General features: G+C 42.8%; 1 protein-coding gene across 1 annotated transcript; it reads left to right on the forward strand.

Moving 5' to 3' along the window:
* Positions 1–1067: 1067 nt before the first annotated feature.
* MTHFS (methenyltetrahydrofolate synthetase) lies at positions 1068–21070 on the forward strand. Its single transcript, XM_065734319.1, has 3 exons — positions 1068–1231; positions 4362–4626; positions 20432–21070. The coding sequence occupies exons 1-3, from the start codon at positions 1088–1090 to the stop codon at positions 20653–20655; spliced, it is 633 nt and encodes a 210-aa protein (XP_065590391.1). The 5' UTR covers positions 1068–1087; the 3' UTR covers positions 20656–21070.
* The last annotated feature ends 1860 nt before the right edge of the window (positions 21071–22930 follow it).

A 22930-nucleotide genomic window follows, 5' to 3' on the forward strand; every position in this document is an offset into this window, starting at 1 on the left:
CTTTACGGGTCTCTTCCACTAATTCTGTGATTCTATGAACACCTAGAGCCTATGCACAACACTGTCTGCTCCCACTTCCCTAACAATAAGGAATCCAAGGGACGCTGACAGTATCTCCCTTCTGAGCCCATCACCCAGGCCTACACACATGGGGAATGAAGCTGCTGTGGGTGCAGCGCTTTCTGTTCCTCGCAGCATACAAAATCTCATCCGCATTCCAGGTCCTCCAGCCATCACCAGGGCTTGTAGGGATGTGAAACCATCTTGCAGGCAGCGATCAAATATCCTGCTGAAGTGTAATTTCCCTTTCTACAACAAAATTAAGAAAGGGGAAATTCTTTGCCATCGATGCTGGACTGAAAAAAAGAAAAAAGAAATGATGGGCCTTGATGGTTTGGCATTGGGCTCACCCTTCTGCATGTCCAGAGAAGGACAATGAAGCCATGAAAGGTCTGGAGCACAAGTCTTACAGGCAGCAGCTGAGAGAACTGAGATGGTTCAGCCTGGAGGAGGCAGGGGGGAGACCTTACCACTCCCTGTGCTCCCTGAAAGGAGGCTGTGGTGAGGTGGGGGTCAGCCTCTGCTCCCAGATTACAGCGATAGGATGAGAGGGAACATCCTCAAGTTGCACCAGGGGATGTCCAAGTTGGATATTAAGAAAAATTTCTTCAAAAGAGTGGTGATGCACTGGCACAGGCTGCACGTGGAGCAGTGGTGTCACCATCCCTGGAGGTGCTCCAGAACTGTGGGGATGTGGCACAGAGAGACGTGGTCAGTGGGCATGATAGTGGGGGTGGGCTGGAGTTGAACTGGGCGATCTCAGTGCTCTTTTCCAACCTTAATGATTTCGCGATCCCACACCCTCACAGCTTTATGGCAGCCTGTGCGAGGCGCAGACCGTGCCCACAGCCCACCAGCCCCTTTCCTTTGCTTAACCCCCGGGACCGCCCAGCTCCCTGCAGGCAGCACTGAGCGGAGGTGACTGACCGAGCAAGGACAGAGGACAAACTCCGCTCAGAGGGCACGGGGCACCCCCAGCCGGCCCCATCTCCCCGCGGGGCCCTAGTTGTGGAGCTCGGCTCGGCGCATGGAGCCGCAGGGGGGGGGCGGCAGCGAAATGGCGGCGGCGCTGCGTGCCGCCAAGCGGGCATTGCGAGCGGAGCTGCGGCACAGGCTGCGGGCCCTGGGCGCGGCGGAGAAGCAGCGGCAGTCACGCGTGCTGAGTCGCAAGGTGGGTGCTGCCGGGAAGAACTAAACCCGGAGGCGGGGGGAAGGGCTGCGGAGCCGGGCCCGGCTCTCCGCGAGGATCAGCTGGCTTTACTCGGCCGCTGCAGCCACTGAAGGCCCCGGTGGGAAGCGCGGTGCGGGCGGGAGCGGAGCGCGGCTCTGCGGTACAGCCCAGCGCGGCGGGGTCGGGCTGGCTGCGCGTTGTGGCGTTTGTCACATCGCTCTCGCTGTACAGCTCCCAGCAAAGCCCTGTCTGCAAACTTTGCAGCTGACTCGCTGCGGCCTTTTGGCCGTCGTTTCCCGTTTGTGCCTTTCAGCGCGCTTCCCTCATGCAGTTCGATTTCTAATGTGATTTTCATACTTCAGAGCTGCCGAGCAGGGCTCACCTGACCCGTGTCCGAGCACAGCGCGTGCTCTTGGGATGTTCTGTTCACATTCTTATACCGCTGCATTTTATCATTTTAATAAACACAATAAAAAGATATTTTGCTGTCAGTGCGTGTAATAGAACACAGTAATTTTTCTTTTCTCACAGTGCCAGCATGTACGTGTAGATGATCTACACTTATATTGTGATTTTCCTGCCAAGGGGTCTGAAATCATTTTATAAACTCCACATAATACTGACATGCAACCCCTTCAAGCATGTGACGCAGAAGCACAGAAACTTCAGGTCAGAGGTTTGACAAGAACTCATCTACACTTTTTTATTTGCAATTTTCTTATTATATATAACGCCCTACTATAATGCAGGCATGTTTTAGTAACTTCACATGCTATCCTTAAATTCTATAATTTTTAGAGCACGCTGTTCAAAAATGCATAGTCCTCGACCGACTTTATAAGCACCCAGGCTGTGTAGTACAGAACATTTGCAGCCCTCAGCCTTGGGCTGACCCCAGCTGGTACACTCAGCTACAGGACACTTATTCTTGGTACTGAGAACAGGCCAAAAATTAAAGCTTTTGTTTTGCTTTAATGGGGAAACTTGGTAAATCCATGCTACCATGGCATTTTACTAATAATGACACAGGTTGAAAGTCCTGAGCTTCCTTCGTGGACAGCACTCTGCACTGACAGAAGGCAGTCAGCTTCCTCATGGCAAACTGATGCAATAGACACGAGGAAATCTTGGAGAGTGCTGAGAAAATATTTGGAACGACGTGAGGCTGAAAGCACAGTTCTACAGCGTATATCAGAAATGGCAGTTAATAAAAGTGAGCATGTTATTTTGCAGCACCTGAACAGTATTTTTCGTAGCGAAAATCTCATCTCAAAATGATCTTTGAATTCAAACTGAAATTGCTACGCTGGCTGGCCTAGCTGCTGGTATTTAATTAGCTTCTGGGTGACTATTCTTTTTTAATGTGCACATTCATTATTAAAGTCTGCATGCTCTGATTCTGCAGTAATAGCCATCAGCAGGTGAGCAAAGGGCGCATCATATTTTCAAGTGTGGAAACTTTTTCACTCTTCTCAGAAACCACTCAGGGCAGCTTTGTCTTCACATTTCTGAAAACATCAGAAATTTGGTCTTCCCAGCAGCTTGTGGTTTTACATCTCCAAGCTCGCTTCTTTCTGCACTGCATAATCAGTGTGTTGTTGGACATGTCAGAACACATTTGGCCTGTGTGATGCCCACACCGCCACTTTGAAAGAGGAGAGTCGCGTGTTTTGGTTTCTATGTTCTCTGAACCCATGAGAAGGTGTGGGAGCCCCCCAGTAACATGAATTACAGGCACCCGTCTGGAGCCTGCAATTTGTTTAAGTAGTCTGTTCTTTCAAACAAAGGTTACTGTGGAAATTCTTTTGTTTAAGAGCTTAACCACTTAGTTGGAAAAATCCATGGGTAATGTTGGCTTAATTACAAAGAGAAATAAAAGACACTTTTGAATTGCTAGGTGTTTCTATCGCCAAACAACACACTACCATAATTTGGGCTGGAGTGTTTAATTATATCTTACCTTACAAAAATACATCCATCTTTTGATATTTCACCTGGGTTTGTAACTAGAGTGCTAGAAAGAGAATAAAAAGGAATGAGAACCAATTCGAAACTCAGATATTAGCATCTCTCTCAAAAAAAGGGCAAGAGCTAAAGCTCAGAAGGGCAGTTACCCTGAAGTTAGGCAATCAGAGCAGAGGATTTGCTGTTCTCTGTTCTGTAGATAAGCACCATTTCTCAATTGCCAGATATTTTTGACGGATTCTTGAAGTGTGTAGAATAACTACAAATCACATTTAAGTCACAAGGGACCCATTTGTATTTGTTTTGCAAGATACTAGGAAATGAGAAGACAAGCTTTTAAAAAAAAATCTCACAAATCTTAATATGGAATTTAATCTGGAATTGGGCAGAGACATAGTGAGGTATGAATCTGTTAACAATTTTTCACTGTATAAGCATTCTTGGTTTTTTATTTCCCTTCGTACATTCAATTTTTCATTCATCCAGCATAGGCAGCCTCCTGAAAATCAAAAACCAGCAACTGCCTTTCCTTCAACCTCTGAAAAATGTGCAGATCTTATTAGATCTCCCATCACTAGCAGGTGATGCTTGTAGCTGTATATCTAAATTTGCTTTTGGGAAGGCGTTTCAGATTAGCAAAAGAAAGAAGGGTCTGATCTTGTGAGGCTTTGAGCTCTGCAGTCAACTGCTCTGATGCAATTTTTCTTTTGAGTTATTATAATCAATGCACTTCTCATTGTGCCTAGGTCCAGTTGTGAAGTGCAGCATGCAAAAAGGACGGAGGAAAAGAGGAAAAGGAATGCAAAAACCTTCTGTATTGTATAAGCTGGCAGTTCTGCTCTATCTGTCCCTGGTGATGTGGGGTATTTGAGGATGCTGGTGCTACACGGCACAAATATTTAAAGGATCTGAACTGGCTCCAAAATTGTTTTTTGGTGATCTGAACCTGCTAGGATCTTTTATCTGGGTACAAAAATTAGCCTATTTTGGTTTTGCTGATGGAAATGTTGGAATAGGAAACAAATTCATTTGATTCTCTTTATGGTGATTTGTATCTCTACTTTTCCCAATGAGTATTTTCCAACAGTTGTGCTTTTAATGAAATAAAGTCAGTCAGTCTTTTTGTGAACTTTTCATGGACTGATGATGGCAGTTTTCTTCATAGGTGATTGGGCATTCCAAGTACCAAGAATCCAAAAGAATTGCAATCTTTCTGAGCATGCCGGATGAAATCCAGACAGAAGAAATCATTAAGGATATTTTTAAGCAAGGCAAAGAGTGTTTCATCCCACGTTACAAACCTCACAGCAGTCATATGGACATGCTAAAGTTGTCATCAGCTGAAGACATTTCTTCACTTACTTTGACATCCTGGAATATTCTTCAGCCTAGTGATGATGATAGTGCAAGAGAGGAAGCTCTTGCTGGCGGTGAGTATTTTCATCATACATCATAGGGTTGTCGAGCAGGAGTAGCCTGGTTGGAAATAATCCAATCACAAGAATGAAATTAAATGTTTTGTTTTGGTCTTACGCCTTGTGGTAGAGATGCTGAAGCCGATGTTAGCAGGTGCTGCTTTCTCTTGCCTGTTTTTTGCTAACCTGTGCCACCACTGTCAGCAGAGCTGGCAAGAGCAAGACTGTACAGTTGATCCAACTGAAAGAAGTCCATCCCTGCAGATAAATCATCTCTCTGGTCCTGTTCCAGGGACATGCTCAATACAATCTTGGCAACTGTAGCATAGAGGCTCCTGAAGGAGGCAGGAGCTTTCCAGGAGTTGCCTGGGCTGCCACTGAAAGTCATGGCAATTCACAGTTTTCAGATACAGTCTGGGAACTTCGTTTCCACTGCCTGGAAGATACAGAACTTTTCAGGTGGTGCCTATAGGCTGACACGATGTCATGGTTTTGTGGACACAAGAATTTTCTGAAGTCTTTGATCCTGAAAATTGTATTGCATGGGTGAAGCTCGGCATTGCCCATGCAGAACAGTTTTCTGGACTGAGACCTCAGACTGAAAATAAAACAACTTTCTCATAGGATTGGGAAAATATTGCCAACTCTTTTCAATCTTTGTTCTCTCACTTTTTTAATCTGGTTTTTCAGTGGTGTCTGAGACACTGATTCTTCATTGGGTTGAAAAGTTCATGTATGTCTGTCTTGGTCCCAAAATAACATCTTTTTTTACCATAACATTCTCCAGTTTCTAAAGAATTGTAAACGGTCTTACTTTTTCTGCATCTACATTAATTAATTTCACTCTTTCTATAAACACAATAACATTCTCCTGAAACATCTGCAGAATTTTTTTGTGGTATTGATGGAAAACTCACGTTGAATTTGTGCTTGAAACCTCAGTCTGGGGAAATTTTCTCTAGACAGAAATTTACCACGCAGTCAGCTTGCACACTTCACAGACTTACCAGCTTTTGAATGTTCAATACAGAAACAAAATTTATATAAATCTGCTTGGCTGAACTGGGCTTTGCATTGTTTGGGGATGCTAATATGCTTTCCCTGAACATTGTGCTTTAGACAAACACTGCTGAAAGCATTAGCTCTAATACATAGTCTTCATTTATCAGCATTTTCACTGTTTGATTTACTTTTTTTAATTTATCATTACCTATTTCTCAGTTCAGAATCCTTCCTGTGTCTGCAATTTAGCTAGGAAGGGATTTAATTGCATCACACAGCTGTGTTCTTTGCATTTAATATTTAGTACTTCTACTTGTTTTCCCACTGATTTTTCATCATAAATTTGGGGGGTACCAGTGGTATATTGAGGCTTTTGAAGGTAACTCATAAAATGTCCAGGGCTCTGTTGACCGAGCTTAGCTTAGATACTTGGGACAAGCTTTTGTAATGCCAAAGAGCTGCTGTTAGTTAAATTTAACAAGTCTGTTGCAGAGACTACAGAGTAAACACACAGTTGTAACTGTAATGAGAGCAGGAACTATGATGGAGAGTGCACTGGTATGGACTTTTTGAAGATGATCTGGATAGGGCTGTGAAGATAGAAAATTCAGGCTAGCTCTGGAGCGGCTTCATCCTCTGCACCTGGATATAGTGATAGGCATAGAGCAATACCAGGAAAGCCACAGTAGTCCTGTGAAAGAGGCTGCTAATGGCAGTGATAGGCCTGGAGAGTTGTAAAAGGCATTTCATACAGATCTGATGTATTACGCATTTAGGAGCATAAGAGGGTAAGAGCATACTTGGTCAGAATTTCTCATACCCTTCTGTTTTGATATAACTTTTAAAATGGTACTTCTTTTATGACCAGCAGTTGTAACCACCAATGCATGGTCACATCAGACTTGTCCTGCCTGAATCTTCAGTTTAGTCTTTTGTACTGAGTAATGAAGAAGTAATTCATCATGAATTGGAAGTCAAACCTTAGTCCTCCTCCATGGATAGATTTTGAAAATGAGCAAATTTGGGTTTTTGCCCTCTGGCATGGTTAGTTAGATGCGCTCACCTAAGTCCTCACAGAAAAAAGCCCACTGTCTTCCAGCGCTTCTTTAAAATACTTCTGCTACATTTTTATGCTGGTTATAGCTATTGGGCTTTGGTACATCTACAGGAATGCAAATTGACTTGCTGCTACATTCATCCTCCATTGTTGGAATTATGCGTGGATGAAACATTTATCTTTGTGATGTTATCAAATACTGTGGTGATCTGAGGCATTTACACTGATATCAAGAGATGACATGGTGTTATATTAGTAATGTTTCCATTGCTTTCATAAGCTGCTATGTAATTTCCAAGGAATACCCTGCAGGTACATAAATAAGTCATGCCACTACTGAGTGTATTCATTTTGAATGACAAAAAGCTTGAATTCAGAAGTCCTTAAAACTTTTTCCCTTTTTCAGACATGGTGATTGTGAAGAACAGCTCAAATATAATTCTAACTGTAATTTTTGCATCAAATTTTCTAGTCTGACAGTACTCACAGGCTGTGAGTGCTAGGCATCAACCCTGTCTCTTGGAGAAAGTCCTTCCTCATTGGATCAGGGTTTACCTGTTTTCATCTTAAGAGCACATGGAGTTACATCTTGTTGGCATAGCAAAGATAGCTGCAGTTTTTGTAGTAGAAAATCTGTTATCTTCTCTACCATGCCTTGACAACTAGTTTTCATATAATGAATTCGTTTCTTCAGGCTAAATGGACATGGTAACAAACATGGAAGAAGTCCAGATGTTTTGTTTGGGGGTAGGGATGTATGCATGTGTATTACTCAACTGATTTCTTGTTGTATCTGCTGAAAAATCTCAACAGCCTTTGGAATGAGCCATTGGTACCTTTTCCCAATACACACCCTTTCACTTGTTTATACTTCAGATGGGCAAGGATCTAAATATGTACTAGTAAAGTTCATTGCCAAAATAGTACTTTTGATAAAAGATCATGCAGGTTGCAGAAACTGCTTGTGGGTGTACAGACACCTTGCACAACTTTGGAAGGAGTAAATGAGATAAAAACACGCTCCCTGTTTGCTTTTTGTTATGATTCTACAGAGATTTAAAGCAGACTTCACAGCAGCTCTCATCTCAGCGTGGTTTAGGGAGGCAGGGTGATTCTGCAGGCTGGATGTGGGTTTCCTCGCTTGTATTGTCATATGTTATTTTAGTCTGCTTTGAGAGCTACAGGAAAAAAAGCCTAAGCTATTCCTCCTAAGAATAGATTATTCTTTTCTGGGACTTTAAAACTTTGACTGGATTCATCACATCCACATGGTAAAAATCCTCTCCTGTAAGGAGAGATGATGGCAGATAACCAATTCTAAACCACCAAAAAAAAAGGTAGATAGTTACAGTCCAGTTAAAGAATGAAAGTTACTTACCAATCCCAAGGCTTAGGACTTGCTAAATACTCCAGAAGGAGGGATCTCCAGGTAGAGATCCTTCCCTTGTGGCAGCCAGTCCTTAAATGAGGCTTAGGGAGGGGTGGAACCTGGTTCCAGTTAAAGGGGTGAATTGCTTTCACCTGTGCTCCCTGGGCTGGCTATGTCCCTTCACCAGGTGCTGAATCATTGGTTCAGGCCATGCCTTAGCAATTCCCATAAAGCTCCTTTTCAAACCTATGATTTCTTTGTGAATATAATGCCTGCCTCTAGCGCTTTGCCCAAAGATCAAGTCTCAATCTCCAAGCATCCTTCTCTGGCTTTCTAACCCTACTCCCTGTTTCCTCCCAGCCACAGGCTGTCATTTCATGGGCAGCTGGGACAACATAAATAGCTTCCCACCACCAGAAGGGTAGACATCATGTGCTTTCTTTCGCTTGTCTGAGTCCAGACATACAAGAATCCTTGTCCAGTGTACTCATTTCCTTCCCTACTGGGCTGGCTTCTTCTTTTTGGGTTGGAAGAGTGCACTTTCTGTTAGATTTCTGTTCTCTTTTGCTAAACAGTGCAGAATTGCTTCTCAAGCACAGCTTGGTGATTGTTTCTGTTGGTTGTTGCAGTAGTAAATAAGCTACTGTCCTCTCTCCTCCTTGCTTTCCTTCTCGTTGTCCCCATCCCTCCTGTGTGGAGCAGTGTAGGTATCGCTACTGGGAACCTAGACCAGGTTAGAACCAGCCCACCACCAGTAAAAGGCTCTCCTCTCAGACAGGGCCATGTGCCATTTGGGCTGCTTCTACTACAGGCTTGGTAGGGAACTGGCAATGAGGGGTTGTGTAAACTGGTGGCTCTCCAGAAGAAATGCTAGTGAAATTTCAGTCATTTCCTTCCTTGTTTCAGTTCCCAGTCTTGCCCCAGTAGGACAGGCTCCTTGATGGGGGCCCTCCTGGCTGCAGAGTGCTGCATCTGCAAAGCCTGAGCTTGCAGCTCCAGCTGCTCTCTGCTGGCTTTAGGAGTGTTCCTTCCTTGTGATTGCAGCATGCTCGTGCCCTGGCCTCCCCGTCATAAACTGGATGAAGGATATTTTCGTCCTCTCCGCCTGTTTGAGTTGGGATTTTTTAACCCAGATAAGTGACTGGACTGAGTTGGCCGTGTGGCCACAGGGTAGGCAGAATGGAGGGAAGGTCCCGTGTAAACTGGCACTGGTTCCTGGAAAGTTGTGGGGCTGTCCGTGTGCTTGCAGCTCTGGCAGCGGTTTGGAGAGGATGGCAACCAGAGAGGCACAACATTAACCCTGACAAATCTTTCCTAAGCCCATGCAAACAGCAGGTTTTCACATTTTATAAGACTGATTCAAATGGATTTGAAAGGGCTACAGCCACATTGTCGACACAAAGGCTACTCTGATCAAGATTTCTTGCCTCCAAACATGGAGCCACAGATCTTTCCTGGATATTTTTTGCTAACTCTGTTCTGAGAAACCAATGAACCATTTTGTCTGAAAAAAAAAAAAAAAAAAGAACAAAACAACCTCAGTTTGGCAGAAATACCCAGGCTGGAAAATGTCATTTGAAAATATAGCATCTTGTGATAATGGGCAATGCTGAATAAGCTGCAGCTACTCTCCTGAAACATAAGTATTTTTGCTCCCAGAAATGCACGTATTAAGAACTAGACTTGTAATTTACTTTAGAGACTTCCAGAATTTTCAGTACTGTAAATTTTGTGACTTGCTGATCACAGTCAGAATAATCAGTGAGATGCTAACTAGATCATCCACGATTTGGAAAGTATGTTATTAATAATAAGGAAAAATCCAAAGTTCAAATGAAGTGAGGAAATGCTAACATATGTCTGGCAATGATTTACAGCTGCTTTGTTTTCACATAAGCTTTCTGTGTGAGCTTCTGAGGTTAGTTATATTTTTCTGTCTTTACAACTTGCAGAATACTTCGAGCCTTGCTGTAACATAAATGCCACCAACATGCTGGTAGGAGGGATGGCTTACCTGCATGGATTGTCTGTGGTGTACAAGAGCTGTTTACCCTCGCTAAGAAAATGCTTCCTTCCTCTAGAGTGCCATTCCAAGAAACCCCATGTAGTTCAAAATGAGGGCTACAGCCCTCTCCTGCCCAAGACAGAAAGCATCATGAGTGAGAGGATTTTGAAAGACGAGGCTTATGAGAGTTGAGAAACAAAAGGCAGTACGAAGAGAAAATGTCTTGCCTCAAAGCACAGAGGTCTAATAAGCTACTTCAGATCCATTAGAGGCAGCAAAGTTGTACATGGAGGTGTAATGGGAGTATACAGAATGCTGTTAATCATTCTGAAAAAAGGCAGGTAGTAAATAATACTCAGGGGTAACTGTGGCATACTTAAGTGATGTATGCAGATTGAAATGTGTCTGAAATAAATGAAATATGGGTTTGTGGAAAGAGGACGTGATAAATATTGCTGTTCAGTAAAAAAAAAAAAAAAAGATAAAATACGCCAAACAAAATGGTAAAGTGATTGAGGATAGTACTAGATTTTCTTTTCCTCTGGGAGACTCGATTAAAACTTACACTACAGTGTATGTCAAGAGTTAGTTTATAATTTAAAGTCTCTTTGCACTGGTCATAATAAAGAAAATCTGAGACCATGGGATGAAACAAAATTGAAAATCAAGGCTTATTTCTTTATGTAATCTATTTTATAATGAAATGATCAGAAGTTTGGAACGAACTTCTGCCTCGAGACAATGAGGCATAGTATTTTGATACGCATAAGGAGAACAAATTCACTGCAAGTGAGGCATTAACATTCTGGTGATGAGTCTACTTGGAGAGAGAGAACGATCCCCCTACACTGTGCTGGATCACAGCTCTAGGCATTCTGTCCAGCATCAGGAGTTTTACAAGGTGCAGGAAATCTCACAACTTGTACCTCTGTAGCAGTAACTAAGATTTCTTCCTGCCTCTGCAGTTGCAGTTCCTGGCTTATTCCCTTACAAACAAGTTCTCTTTTTTTCTTTACCTGTAGGCACTCTGGTCATTCCTATAAGCACCTAATGTTATTTGTATTAAGCCCTTGGCTCTGCAACCTTCTGACAGCAGCGAATTGTACTCAGTCATTGTATGAAACATTATGTTCCCTGTTATATTAATATTATATTATGTTCCTGTGTTACATGAAATACGATGTTCCTTGTATTCATTTTAAATTTGCTGTTTTCAGTTCAAGTGATTCCTCATTTTTCTATGATGAGAAGTAAATAAGGATGTTTGATTTACTTTCTTTTTATTATTCATAGCTTAGTTAAGCCTGTATTATAGCAATTCTATTTTTTTCTTTGCCAAATATTTTCCATTTTCTTATTCTCCTATGAAAGCTTTCCTACGTTTGAAGTGGTTCCACCCATTGGTCTGTCAACCTTTGCAGTTTCTCCATGTTATTTTGAAGAAAAGATGTTCCAGATACTGTTTTATGCCTAGGCAAATGAATACTGTGAAATATGTGTAATGACAGTATGTAAGTTAATTATTTCTGCACATACCATATCACAGCTTCCCACTCAGCTCGCTGGGGAGGTCTCCTTTGGTGTTTTCCACACAGGTAACCCACAACTGCAAGTAGTTACACAAATGCCTGTTACATTATTGCAGCTCTGTAAAATAGACCAGAGACAAATTTAAACTATTCTGCATAGTGTGTTTCCCAACAAAGAACGCTAGGAAAAGACTTTCTTGGAAATGAATATTTCAGGGTTTGGACCCAGCTGTGGCAGCAACTGCTCCCCCCAAGGTTTCTCTGCGTTTCAGCCTTCAGCGGCAAGATGTGCAATGCCGTCCCCAACGCTGGACCACTCTCCCCCACGGTCATGCCTGCCTTTCCTGTGGAGCTGCACAGCTGCTACAGCTCTCTTTGAGACAGCCCTGTAACACTCCGCACCCAGTTTGCTACTGGAGTGCCCATACTTTTGTTTGAACAACTCCCATTACTTCTGTTTGAAACATGTCTCCCACAGAAGCTGGCAGCTCATGGCTTAGGCAGGTGTACTCTTCATTGGGTAAAAAACTGGGCCCAGAGAGATGGTGGATGGATATAAATCCACTCGGGGTGGTGATGCATTGGAAGAAGTTGCCCAGGGAGGTGGTGGGGTCTGTCACCATCTTACATTCACCATCTTCCACCTGGAGGTGCTCAAGAACCGTGGGGATGTGGCACTGAGGGACGTGGTCAGTGGGCATGGTGGGGGTGGGCTGGGGTTGGACTAAACAATCTCGGTGGTCTTTTTCAACCTTAATTATTCTATGATTTTCTGTATGACAAAGAATTTCCTTATTTGAAAGATTTGGGGGAAAAAAAAGCCACTCCAAAATGGGAAAGTTGATGTGTCTCTGTGTCAGCACTTTGTAATGCCCTTTGGTAGCCTTTCATCCTGAATTTCCCTGGTGTAAACTAAACCGTGAACATGGTGGTTTAATTTTAATAGTGTCTGTGCAGGGGTATCCTGCAGTGAACCTGGAGGTCTGAGAGCTCTGTAATGCTATGGCTTTTTGCTTACATAAAGTTCATTAAGCCTTTAAAAGTACTTTTCTTTGTAATTTTGTCACATCCGTGTTTGCCATCTTGCAGAAAACATTCTTGTTGCACTCAGGAAAACAACAAAAAAGATTACTCCTGTAATCAACTAAAGTTTAAACAGAAGTAAAAGTCAACATAGGCACAGGCTTTAAATTCTCTGCAAGCAACTCTACAGTGTTTTGTTTCAGTGGGCTAATTTTGCTACAGAGTGAATAGTAGCATTGTCGTTTTCTTTATCCTGTCTCCTAGACACAGGAGTCTTTCAAAAGCAAATAAGAGGTTGGGTTGTGTTGTCGAGTGTGGCATGAGTCTGTGTTAACAAATTAGTACAGGGGAAAGCAAGCATGCAGGTATCCTTAGCTGCATGAACTAAACCAAACAGATTTTTGTCTCCCTGTATTTTCCTTTTTGGAAAGCGGGAGGGGGCACCAAGCTTATCTTTGTGCCTTGTTGCATGTCATCTGAATAATCTGGAGGATGATGGACAGACACCTTTTTGTGCTGGTCACCTGTGTGCTTGGCCATGTGGATGGTAGATGCAGTTTGGTGAGAGAGCTGACCCTGCTGGAGGGCGGTCCTGCTGCCTTTGTCTTGCTCCCAGCTCTGTTCTCCCCTCTTCCTCCCAGTGCTGGTCTCATCTCTGATACTCATTGCTGAGCAGATTCAGCTCATGAAGGTGGCACAGATTTACTTTTTCTTTTTTTCCTTGGGATTGGTTTTCTGCCATCTTGATGGGCTCTGAAGCTCTTTTTCAGCACTTTTTTAGTTACAAACAATTTGTATTCCTGGCACAGGTAATTCCTATTCTCTTTGCTGAGATTCAAAATACGCTGTCATTTCCCTGTGCAGTGGGAAACCCCTCGGATCTGGCAGGGAGCCCCTGGCTTCCAGGGGCCAGGAGTCCCGTGCTGCTGCTTCACAGTATAAGGATGATTCTCGGTCTTCATTTTGTCATCCTAACTGCACTCGTTTCCTGCTTGCGATGGCTTTTGTGCCTATGGGATGGGAATCGGCTTTTGGGGGTAGATGGAGGGCTAATTATTGTCCTGGAGTGATGTGAAGGCCTTTGCCGGCAGGTGTCAGTATTCCATAGATTTACTATGGAGCACTGGTGACAGTGACGCGGTTTTCCTATAGCTGAAGTCACAGCCACGCATTGTCACACATATGGAAGAGCAAGTGCTCCAGATCAGCATCTCCAAATATTCAGGGCAACCGGATTGAGGGAGGTGGAGAATTCCAGGGATGTTTGTGGTTTCTTCTAAGCTGTACAAGCTTAAAAAAGCCAAAATCTTCTGATGGAGGAAGCCAGATTTATCAGCTGCTGTGATGTTAACATGTTTGACACTCACAGTGAAGGTGCCATTACTTGCAAACCAGCTGACACTACACATTCAGCAAACTCTGCCAGTAGGCATGCCAAATGTTGCTGCAAAGTAGTGTAGTTTCTTACAGGTTTCTACACAAAGAAGTTGATTTCTTAACCATTCATATTCAACAAGCAGTTTGGAGTATGTTTTGATAGACTATCTGCTGATTGAGTCAAAGAGGTTGGAAATATTGATGGTGATACATCATGATATGTTGAAAAAAAATCCCCAAGTGATTCATTTGTGACATATTTTGATTTAAAAATAGCCAGACAGCAGAAAGCAAAAGAAGAAGAGGAGTGAAGAAATGAAGTGCACATGTACATATGTCAGGTGGAAGTATTTAAAATATTTAAATAGGTCCTTATATAAATGTTATGTTAAATGTAGCTGATAAAATCTTGAAGAATCTCACATAAATACACAGTGAGATACACAAAGATTCTCATGTTTTAGCAGAGTTCCAACAGCCCCAGCATAAACAGTCCATGCAGCAATGCCTTGTGAGTTTCTCTGAAGGAGAAGCACTGCAGTTGGCATTTACTGATTTAGTAAGATGTGTTGATGTCTTTCTGTACATTTTGCTTCATAGCATTGTGGTGGTTTACAAACAAAGGAGAACTCAAGTGCAACCAACCTTTAAGACCAAAAATTTCCTATGCTTTCCCAATCAAACCATTCTAACTATGCTCAAGTATTTGGATATCAGGAATAGGTAAGTAATTTTTCACAGGCTGCTAACTCAAACATTTCTAGGCAATGATTTCCTTTACTCTGAATTTGCCAAACCTGACATTTTTGTAGGAGGTATTGGGTGGTTATGGTTAATGTACTGTGCTTACACCAGTTTGATGAATAATAGTGAAATAGAAAAGTACTTGTTCAAATTTTCTATTGGTTAGACATTTGGCAAATGTTGAAAATAAGACATAGACCTCAGCTGACTGCAACTTAAACTTCAGGGGAAATGAGTATGATGGTTATAGCCTCGCACAACCTTCCCACATTGGGAGCCCAGCTAGAATTTGAAAACAAGTCTTAGCCTTATACAGTAGCCTCACTGATGACACATGAAGATATACTTTGGAGCAGAACAGGTTTGTTTGTGTGGTGCTGATGTACCACATCTGATACTGAGTAGTGCCCTTAACCTCTCAAATGCATTGCCACTAAATTTTGTTTTAAATGAGTTCAGAGTAGAAGGAGGGTGTTTACTTGACCGCAGCTTCATAGCGCAGAAGCTGATCTAAAAGAATTATTAGTGTGTTTTGCAGGTTTAATAACAGGAGAGTAACTGCCACTCCATTGTTTTAAACCTGTATGAGTGATGGCTAGCATGTAGTTTCTCAAGGGGAAGTATAAATATTTTATCATGCTGTAGTTCAGGAGGGCAAGTGTGAACTGTGAGACCAGTGTTTCATGTTGACACCAAGCACAGACATGGATGAGTAGACAAATAAGTGCTGAGTTGCTCAGTGCTTGTTTGTAGATTCTACTGATGGCTCTATTTTCTGCACAGTATTTTATCGAAATAATAACAAAAGCTGTCTCAAGTCATGCTAGTAGACCAATTAACTGTGGCACGTGGATGGCAGAGGAGATAGGGCGTATGTATGCATGCAAAAGATATTGGTGGGAGCATCATAGTTGTGCATGGATTTAGATAAAATGATGAGCATTAACCAAGGCAGGTATGTAGCAGAGAGATGAAGTGTTTGAGACCAAAGGAAGCATTTTTCCATCTGGAAGGAAGGACTGGGAGGTTAGCAATCTCAGCAGTGGTGCAAGGGGCAGCCCATGCATTCTTGTGGGAAGGCTTAATACTAGTTATAAAGGGAAATGAATTTGTTTTTCTGTAGCATAATTGAAATATTTACTTCTATGGAATTGTTTCCCATGAGGTCTAGTGATTAACCTAGACCACAGTGTGTTAGATGCTCTGCAAATACAGAACAAGATGATGATCTGTGCCCTGCAGAGTGTACATTGAGGAGCTAACACCTACCCTAGAGGCCTAACTGTGCTGATGCTGATGGTAATTAAAGTTACGGTGATGATTCTGCCATTAATTAGAACTTTCTTAGTTATTACAACTCATCAGCCCATACCCTGCATGTCACCAACGCTGATACTTTCAATATTAGGATCCAGTGCTCAAGTGAATGTTTTCTTCACAGAGGCAGCCTGCTGTTACCTTGTCCCTGGCATGACAGCACTGCTGTTTTGTTTCCCATTAGGACTGTTAGGCTGTGCAGAGGATGTGCATGACCCACACTGTGGGGTGGCAGCGGGCAGGTGAGGCCAACTCAGATCCAGGAGGCTGTGCTACCTGCCCTGCCTGGTATGAGGCTCCAGCAGCCCTTCCATGATCTGTACCTGTGCACCCTTCCATAATTAACCATTATCAAGAATACTTCAGAAAATGCTGCTTGGCATTTCAGATAAAAACATTGAGAGTAAGGAGAAGTAATGAGGTGCAAGGACAAAATCCTCCCCTGGGGAGCAAATCAAACCTGATATCATCGTAAGAGGTGATGAGAAATGCATTGCTGAAGGGAGGAAATTCACCCGCTGCCTAGAGGAAGCGAAACTTTGTATTCCTATTTAAAATAGCAGAGAAAAGATAATGTTTTGGTCTGCTGGTTAAGTGGGGGATGCGCAGCAGGCACGCCTGCCTTTTGCATGTAGTTTTGCAGCACATTTCCTGAGTCCTTGTGCCAGTCGTTTCACATCTCTGTGACATAAAGTTTGTCTACATAGATGTGTGCACAAAAGTGTGCCTGTACACCCATGTGTCAGGTTCTGGAGCTGTGACTGTATACTGCTAAATAAAGGAGGATCAAGTGGCTCAGAGCAGCACTGTCTCAACTACAGAGAACTTGGCTTGCCTCCTCTTTCTTGGTCTCACATTGTGCCTGGCAGTGTGCTGGTACTTAAACAGTACGGGTGAGCTATGATCCTGTAAATGAATTTGCTTTCTGGCCTGCTTTATTCAGCTGTATAAATGAAAGCTGTGTGGCCATGTCAGTATGGATGCATGCCCACATTGATAAGTCAGTGTATATTATTTCACACACAGTGCTACACAGTAAAAGGAGCTGTAGCCACAAGAGCTCATGTCACAGATACAGCGAGTATTAGGTGATTGTCATTGTAATTGCCAACCTTACTTGGATACCCTGTAGCTTAATTAAAGTTTATAAGAAACATTAGTATTCACTTCATAGTGAATGTGGGCTAGTGCAGTGTGTTGCTGCCTGAGACTGTTTTCAGCCCTTAGCATTCTGCAGACATCCTCTAAGTATCTCAGGAAGAGTGCAGGTTACCTGCAGCAAAAGACCTCTCAACAGTGAGCACAGTGTGAGTGCTGGTTTTCTCTCCTGGGCTGCTGCTGTATTGTCACAGGGATCCACAAGCCTTTAGTTAAGGACTGAAGGTGCATGAGGGAGAGAAACATTATGAGGAAAAGGTCAGAAGTAGATGAAGATCACAAGGCCTGATTGACAGTGACTATAAGACCTGGTGGAGTGTTTGATGCCCAAGAACATGCCCTCTCTTCTCAGGAATTGAGACAAGTAGGATGTGGGGAGGGAGCAGGCCTGCAGGGTATCCTGAGTGGCAGCTTGTGATCCTGTGGGGCTGGAAGGGCTGGTCAGTGTGAGGAGGGCAAGTGCCTTGAGGACTAAGATGTCCTTACCCTCCTTTGCCATCCTGTTGATGTCTGCTCACCACTGATAGTAATCTTACATGTCTGCAATCTTGGTCTCATCTGTGTGTCACCTCTCATCCTGTGACGGCTCTTCCCCCACGCCACCGCAGGCACCACAAGAGGTTTTGTTGTTCCCCAGGTTATGCAGAGGGGAAGTGTTTTCTCCACGCAGCTTTCTGCCATTCAATCTAGCTCCCAGAGCTGGGTTTTGGGGGCATATTCTTCTTGAAGTGCCTTCGGACTTCATGCAGGGTATCTGTGCCATTTTTCTACTGCAAGTCTTGCTTGGAACTTTACTTAAATCTTGTGCAGTGTGAGTTGTGTGGATATCAATCAGTGTGTTGTGAGTCAGAGCAAAGGCATTCAGTATCACAGTGCTCCAATGGAAAAAAAAATAACGAGGGTAACTGTTACAGTATTTACAGCATTGTTTTTCATATTGAGATTTGCACAAGCTTGTTTGAGTTATTTGGCATAAAAATTCCATGATTATAGAGGAAGCTGACTCATTAAAACAGACTCCATTTCTCCTGAGAACCCAGAAGAAAACATAGTGCTTTAATACATCTACATTCACTCAAGTGTGCCCTGTGCTATCAGTTAAACGGCACAGAAAATATATTTCTTCCCTTCGCTGTTCCTGCCAATTCCTTCTTCCCTTTGTGCTTCCCCTGGCTTGCTTTTCTCCTGTCTGTAATATAGATGTAAAGATTTGCCTAGCAGATTTGCCCCTTGTGTACAATCCTACCTACTAGCAGTAGCAACTGCAAATGTTCTCTTCTTTTTGCTGTGAGTGTCACCCAGAGTGAAAAAAGCTCGAAATAATTATACGGCAGAATGTGTTTCTTTCTAAATGTGGTTGGTGCTTGGTACATACTGGTTCCTGGGCCTCCTGAATGCCTCTGGAGCGACAGTGTGAGGCAAGTCATGATAGAACAAGGAATAAGCGTAGGAGTAATTGCAGGAGGGCTTGACCTGCATAATATACATTACTGATCATGATAATCAAGAGAAGACCAGCTGGTTCCCATGTCTTATTCCGTAGACCAAACAACTGATCAATATCTGTTTTTGCTTCCAAACTGAGATTGGTTATGGTATGCCCAACGTGGTGTACGTGGTAATGCCATAAAGATCTCATCCACCTTCAGGGGAGACTGTATTTCCTCTCTGTTGCCTCTTTGTTTGTTTGCTTCTTTGATTATTATTCACCATTTGTCTTTTTGATGAAACAAAAGTTGACTGCAGTGGGGTGAATCACTTGGGCTACCTTTTACGTCAGCCGTACTATTATGTAGCCTCTCCTTTGGCTAATTCCCTTCCTGGATTTTCTTAACCTAAACAAAAACAAAAACATATTTGCTAACTGTATCATGCCAGCTTTACAAGATTAATCTTCTCTAAGAAGATTTTATATCCATGTTCTAATTTGGTCAGCTCATGATGGATAGGTGTTTGCATCATTGACTCCTCTCTGGGTGACCAGCAGTGGAAGAAAATCTCCAGGAGCCCAAGAATCATGTGCAAAGGAGCTGGGACTTCTGTGCACTTTTAGTATACTCTTCCAGTCTGAGCTCAGAGTTGATACTTGGTCTCACATGGGGTTCCCTGGAAGCCAGAGAGCTCTGCTTAGCTCCGGTTCTTTCAGTACGTGCTCCCATATCTCCTTGAATGCCAAGTCCTGTTCTTCAGCTAGATGTGGTGAGAGTTGTGCAGTTCAAAATGGCAGTAGAAACTTGGTTTGGATGTAGGAAAAGCAGAAAAATAGCTGATGCATCCTTGTTCTGGTAACGAAGCAAAAGGTAATTAGGAAAATGCTTCTTAGAGCATTACTATCCCTCTAAGGAAGGAGAGGACTGAGATGCAGTACTTGATTTCTTTCCAGGTTCACATTAGCTGTGTTTTAGTCCATGCTAGCTTTCCCCTTCTGTTTCTGTCCTTCTTTCCTTAAGTGTCCATCAGCTACAGCAGTAAGTAATGCAAGACTTTATTTGCATTGTGAAACAGTAAGATGTGTTCTGGGTTCAGCAGTCATTACCAAGCCAGCCAAACTCATTTGTTTAGAGAATGTCCTTGCAAGACTTGTAATGCTAAAAGAACAAGCTTTGTGTAAGGGATGGGAAGCCTCACCGTGGCTGCCCCTGTGCCTGGAAGGTGCTCAATGTGTCAGCCTGTTCCCTTTAACTACCCGGTGAAGAAGCACTTCCAAAATATATTGTCTTCAAGCCTCTGGTTTTGGGAGGTTGAATGTTCAGATGTTCATGACGTCTTAAGAGCTGTGTCCAGAAGGTGCTCTCTCTCTCACTTATGCATCTTTCTTCTTTCCTTCTTTTTTTCTTTTTTTTCTATTTTTGTGGCAGTGATGTTCATTTGATTTTCTGATTCTTCCTGAATTTAATTTCTCTGAGTTCAATCTCTGTCTAGATTTATACTTATAATGGTTTGTATTTGCAAGTGCAAGGTTAAAGTGATAAAATAAATTTGTTATAAGGTAGACTTTTTTTTCTTTCTAGCCTTTCAAGGTCTGATTATTTTACAGCTGAGATAGTGTCCAATTGATAAGATGAAAATGTAAATTCACAGGCTTAGCATTCAAGGTATTGTTCATCTGATCAAAGAAAGAGAAGCATTTTGCAAAACACAAAGCTAGCATTTTTTCTGTGCATAAAGTTATCTGGATGTAGTGCACCCATTAAGAAATCCACAGTGCATCCACTAATGTGTATTTTATTTTTCTACAGGAGGTCTTGACCTTATCTTCATGCCAGGCCTTGGGTTTGACAAAAAAGGCAACAGATTGGGAAGAGGGAAAGGATACTATGATACCTATCTTGAAAGATGTATGAAACATCCCAGCAGAAAGCCTTACACAATTGCCTTGGCATTTAGGGAACAGATTTGTGAATCTGTACCTGTGACAGAACATGATGTCCAAGTAGATGAAATCCTTTATGAAGACTGCTAGAAGTGCCCCAATACCATCCTGCCTTCAGAGCAACCAACCAAAGACTTCATGTCCATCAGTCCTAGCTTTTTCAAAAGTCACATCTGATCCTGGGAGCAATAAAATACATTATTTGTATTTGAACAACATAAAAAAAAACCAATGTAAATGTGGCAATAGTAATGCAAATTGCAGTGATTTGCTTCTAATTAGCAAATATCTGGAGTGAATTCTTATTTCTTCTCATCATTCTTGTGAGGAACAAGCTACTTGATACTGCACAGTTGTATTTCCAAGTGAACTGCCTGCTGGTCTGGAGAAGGCCTACAGTAAGCTGAGCCAAAAAAGGTGCTTCCAAAAAAGTCTTAGCTGATTTAACTGTATACAAATAATGCTGGTTGTCTGCTTGTCTCTTTGAATTGGTCTCACAATAAAAGGAATATCTGCTAATAACAAACATTTTGTGTTAATAACTTCTGCATGTGTTTGTTTCTTTTATCTGAATGTAAGAGCACCGTGTGGTCTCAGATGTGATCAGTGCATTCTCAGTTATTTTTGTAAAATAATGTTCAACATTACTTCAGTCTATGTAAAGGAACAGAGAGGTGGTGGAGTCTCCTTCTGTGGAGATATTCAAGACCCGCCTGGATGTCTACCTGTGCAACCTGGTGTAGGGAGCTGCTTTGGCAGGGGGGTTGGACTCAATGATCTCTGGAGGTCCCTGTGATTCTTTGATTCTGTGAACATCGCAGAATATCGTGGTAAGTGTCAGTCCATGTTAAAGGATGAGACACAGTGTTGCAGAGAACAGTTCTTATGGATTGAGTCAGGGTTTGGGTGGGAGGTTATAACTTGACCCCGTGCAGACAAAAAGCCCTATGAGTGCAGTGCTTTAAGGGTGATGATGGCGTGATGATGATAAAGGCCTGGCCCACCTTTAGTATCGACCTACAGGGCCTCCCACCATTGTGTACTGAAAAGCTTCAACCTCAACACAGAGCTGGCAGCAGTTTGCACCACGGGCTGTTTAGTAAAATGATGGTGATCTGTCTTGGCCGCCTGTCGGTTCTGAATCAAACTAGCTCATTCCACCAAACAAAGGAGGCGTTTTCTCACTCTGTGTGCTGCAAACTGCACGGAGTGAAAGGTGTTCGTGCGTCATACAGGGTTGGGGTGACAGCATTGGTGCATGCAGCAGAGCAGTCTCCAGCTTCCCTCAGCTCTGCAGTGTTGTCAACTGCACTGCTTTCCAGGAGGCAGGCAGACTCACAGTTCAAGACCTTTGGGGAATAAATGTGATGAGAGAATTGGACTGGTTTTGTTTTTTTTCACAGTTTCTGTCCTGGCAGTGCTTTAATCCCTTCTTCATTTTTAAACTTCTGTTGGCGTATGGAGAGCAACAGAGAGAAGATGGGGCAGGCTTTGTGCATAGCAGGTCTGTCTGCAGGGCTGTTAGAGTTCGCTGATCACGTTAGGATGAGACCTGTGCCATATGGCACCACCTGCCTTGGACATCAACAAAGCTATGCTGATGCCAGCATTTTTCACAGCAGAAGCCTGGATTCCAATTCTGATAAATGTTTTAAACTCAAGTATTAAGTCCATCCCTATTAGAGCAACTACATCCTTTTAGCCCACCAAAATCACTGTACTTTTAGTGGAGTCCTCCCTCAAGGTCTAACCCTGGAGACTGAGCAGGGATCCTGAGACATGGTTCCATGGTTTTGGTTAGTGTAACATGACTGCATGAATGCAACACCACTTGTGGCACAAATTCCATAGGCAGTGATGTTTGGTTCTGAAGCTGATTTTTTTTAATTTATTTTTATACTGTATTTGATTAGAATGCAATGAGAAATAAATAGGGAGCTATTTAATTCACTGTGTCATTGGGAACAAGAGATGCTGGCACGGTGTTTCTTGCCAGCCACTCCTGGATCAGAAGGAGATCATCACAGGCTCATTGGCCACAGGACCCCGGCTGATGCAGATAGCCCTTAACATTTGGCTGGTGGGGACAGTAAAACAATATTTATGTATATTTTCCTGAGAATCATAGAGCTAAATAAATGTGACAGCTTTCATTTGGCACCTGAAGCTTGCTGCTGTCGCTCTGGGTTTTTCTTTTTGCCACATAACATGAAATCACTGTCAGTTTGATGGTATATAACAGTGTTTCTGAAGCACAAAGGTTAGGGGGTTGGTAGGTGCGTCAGAATTATTTACGTTTGCTATGCATAAAATGGCACTTGGGGAGCAAGGCAGGCTGCCAAGAAGGAGAGGAATCTGGGCTGCC

This window comes from Cyrtonyx montezumae, unplaced genomic scaffold, assembly GCF_038088225.1.
Source record: "Cyrtonyx montezumae isolate F1298 unplaced genomic scaffold, pur_monq_1.0 scaffold_17, whole genome shotgun sequence".
Classification (NCBI taxonomy): domain Eukaryota; kingdom Metazoa; phylum Chordata; class Aves; order Galliformes; family Odontophoridae; genus Cyrtonyx; species Cyrtonyx montezumae.

Bases quoted from the DNA above. Each gene is read 5' to 3' on its own strand.
- MTHFS (XM_065734319.1), top strand. From the start codon at position 1,088: ATGGAGCCGCAGGGGGGGGGCGGCAGCGAAATGGCGGCGGCGCTGCGT. The intron at 1,232-4,361 runs GTGGGTGCTGCC...TTTTCTTCATAG, and splicing joins CACGCGTGCTGAGTCGCAAG to GTGATTGGGCATTCCAAGTA. The intron at 4,627-20,431 runs GTGAGTATTTTC...ATTTTTCTACAG, and splicing joins AGAGGAAGCTCTTGCTGGCG to GAGGTCTTGACCTTATCTTC.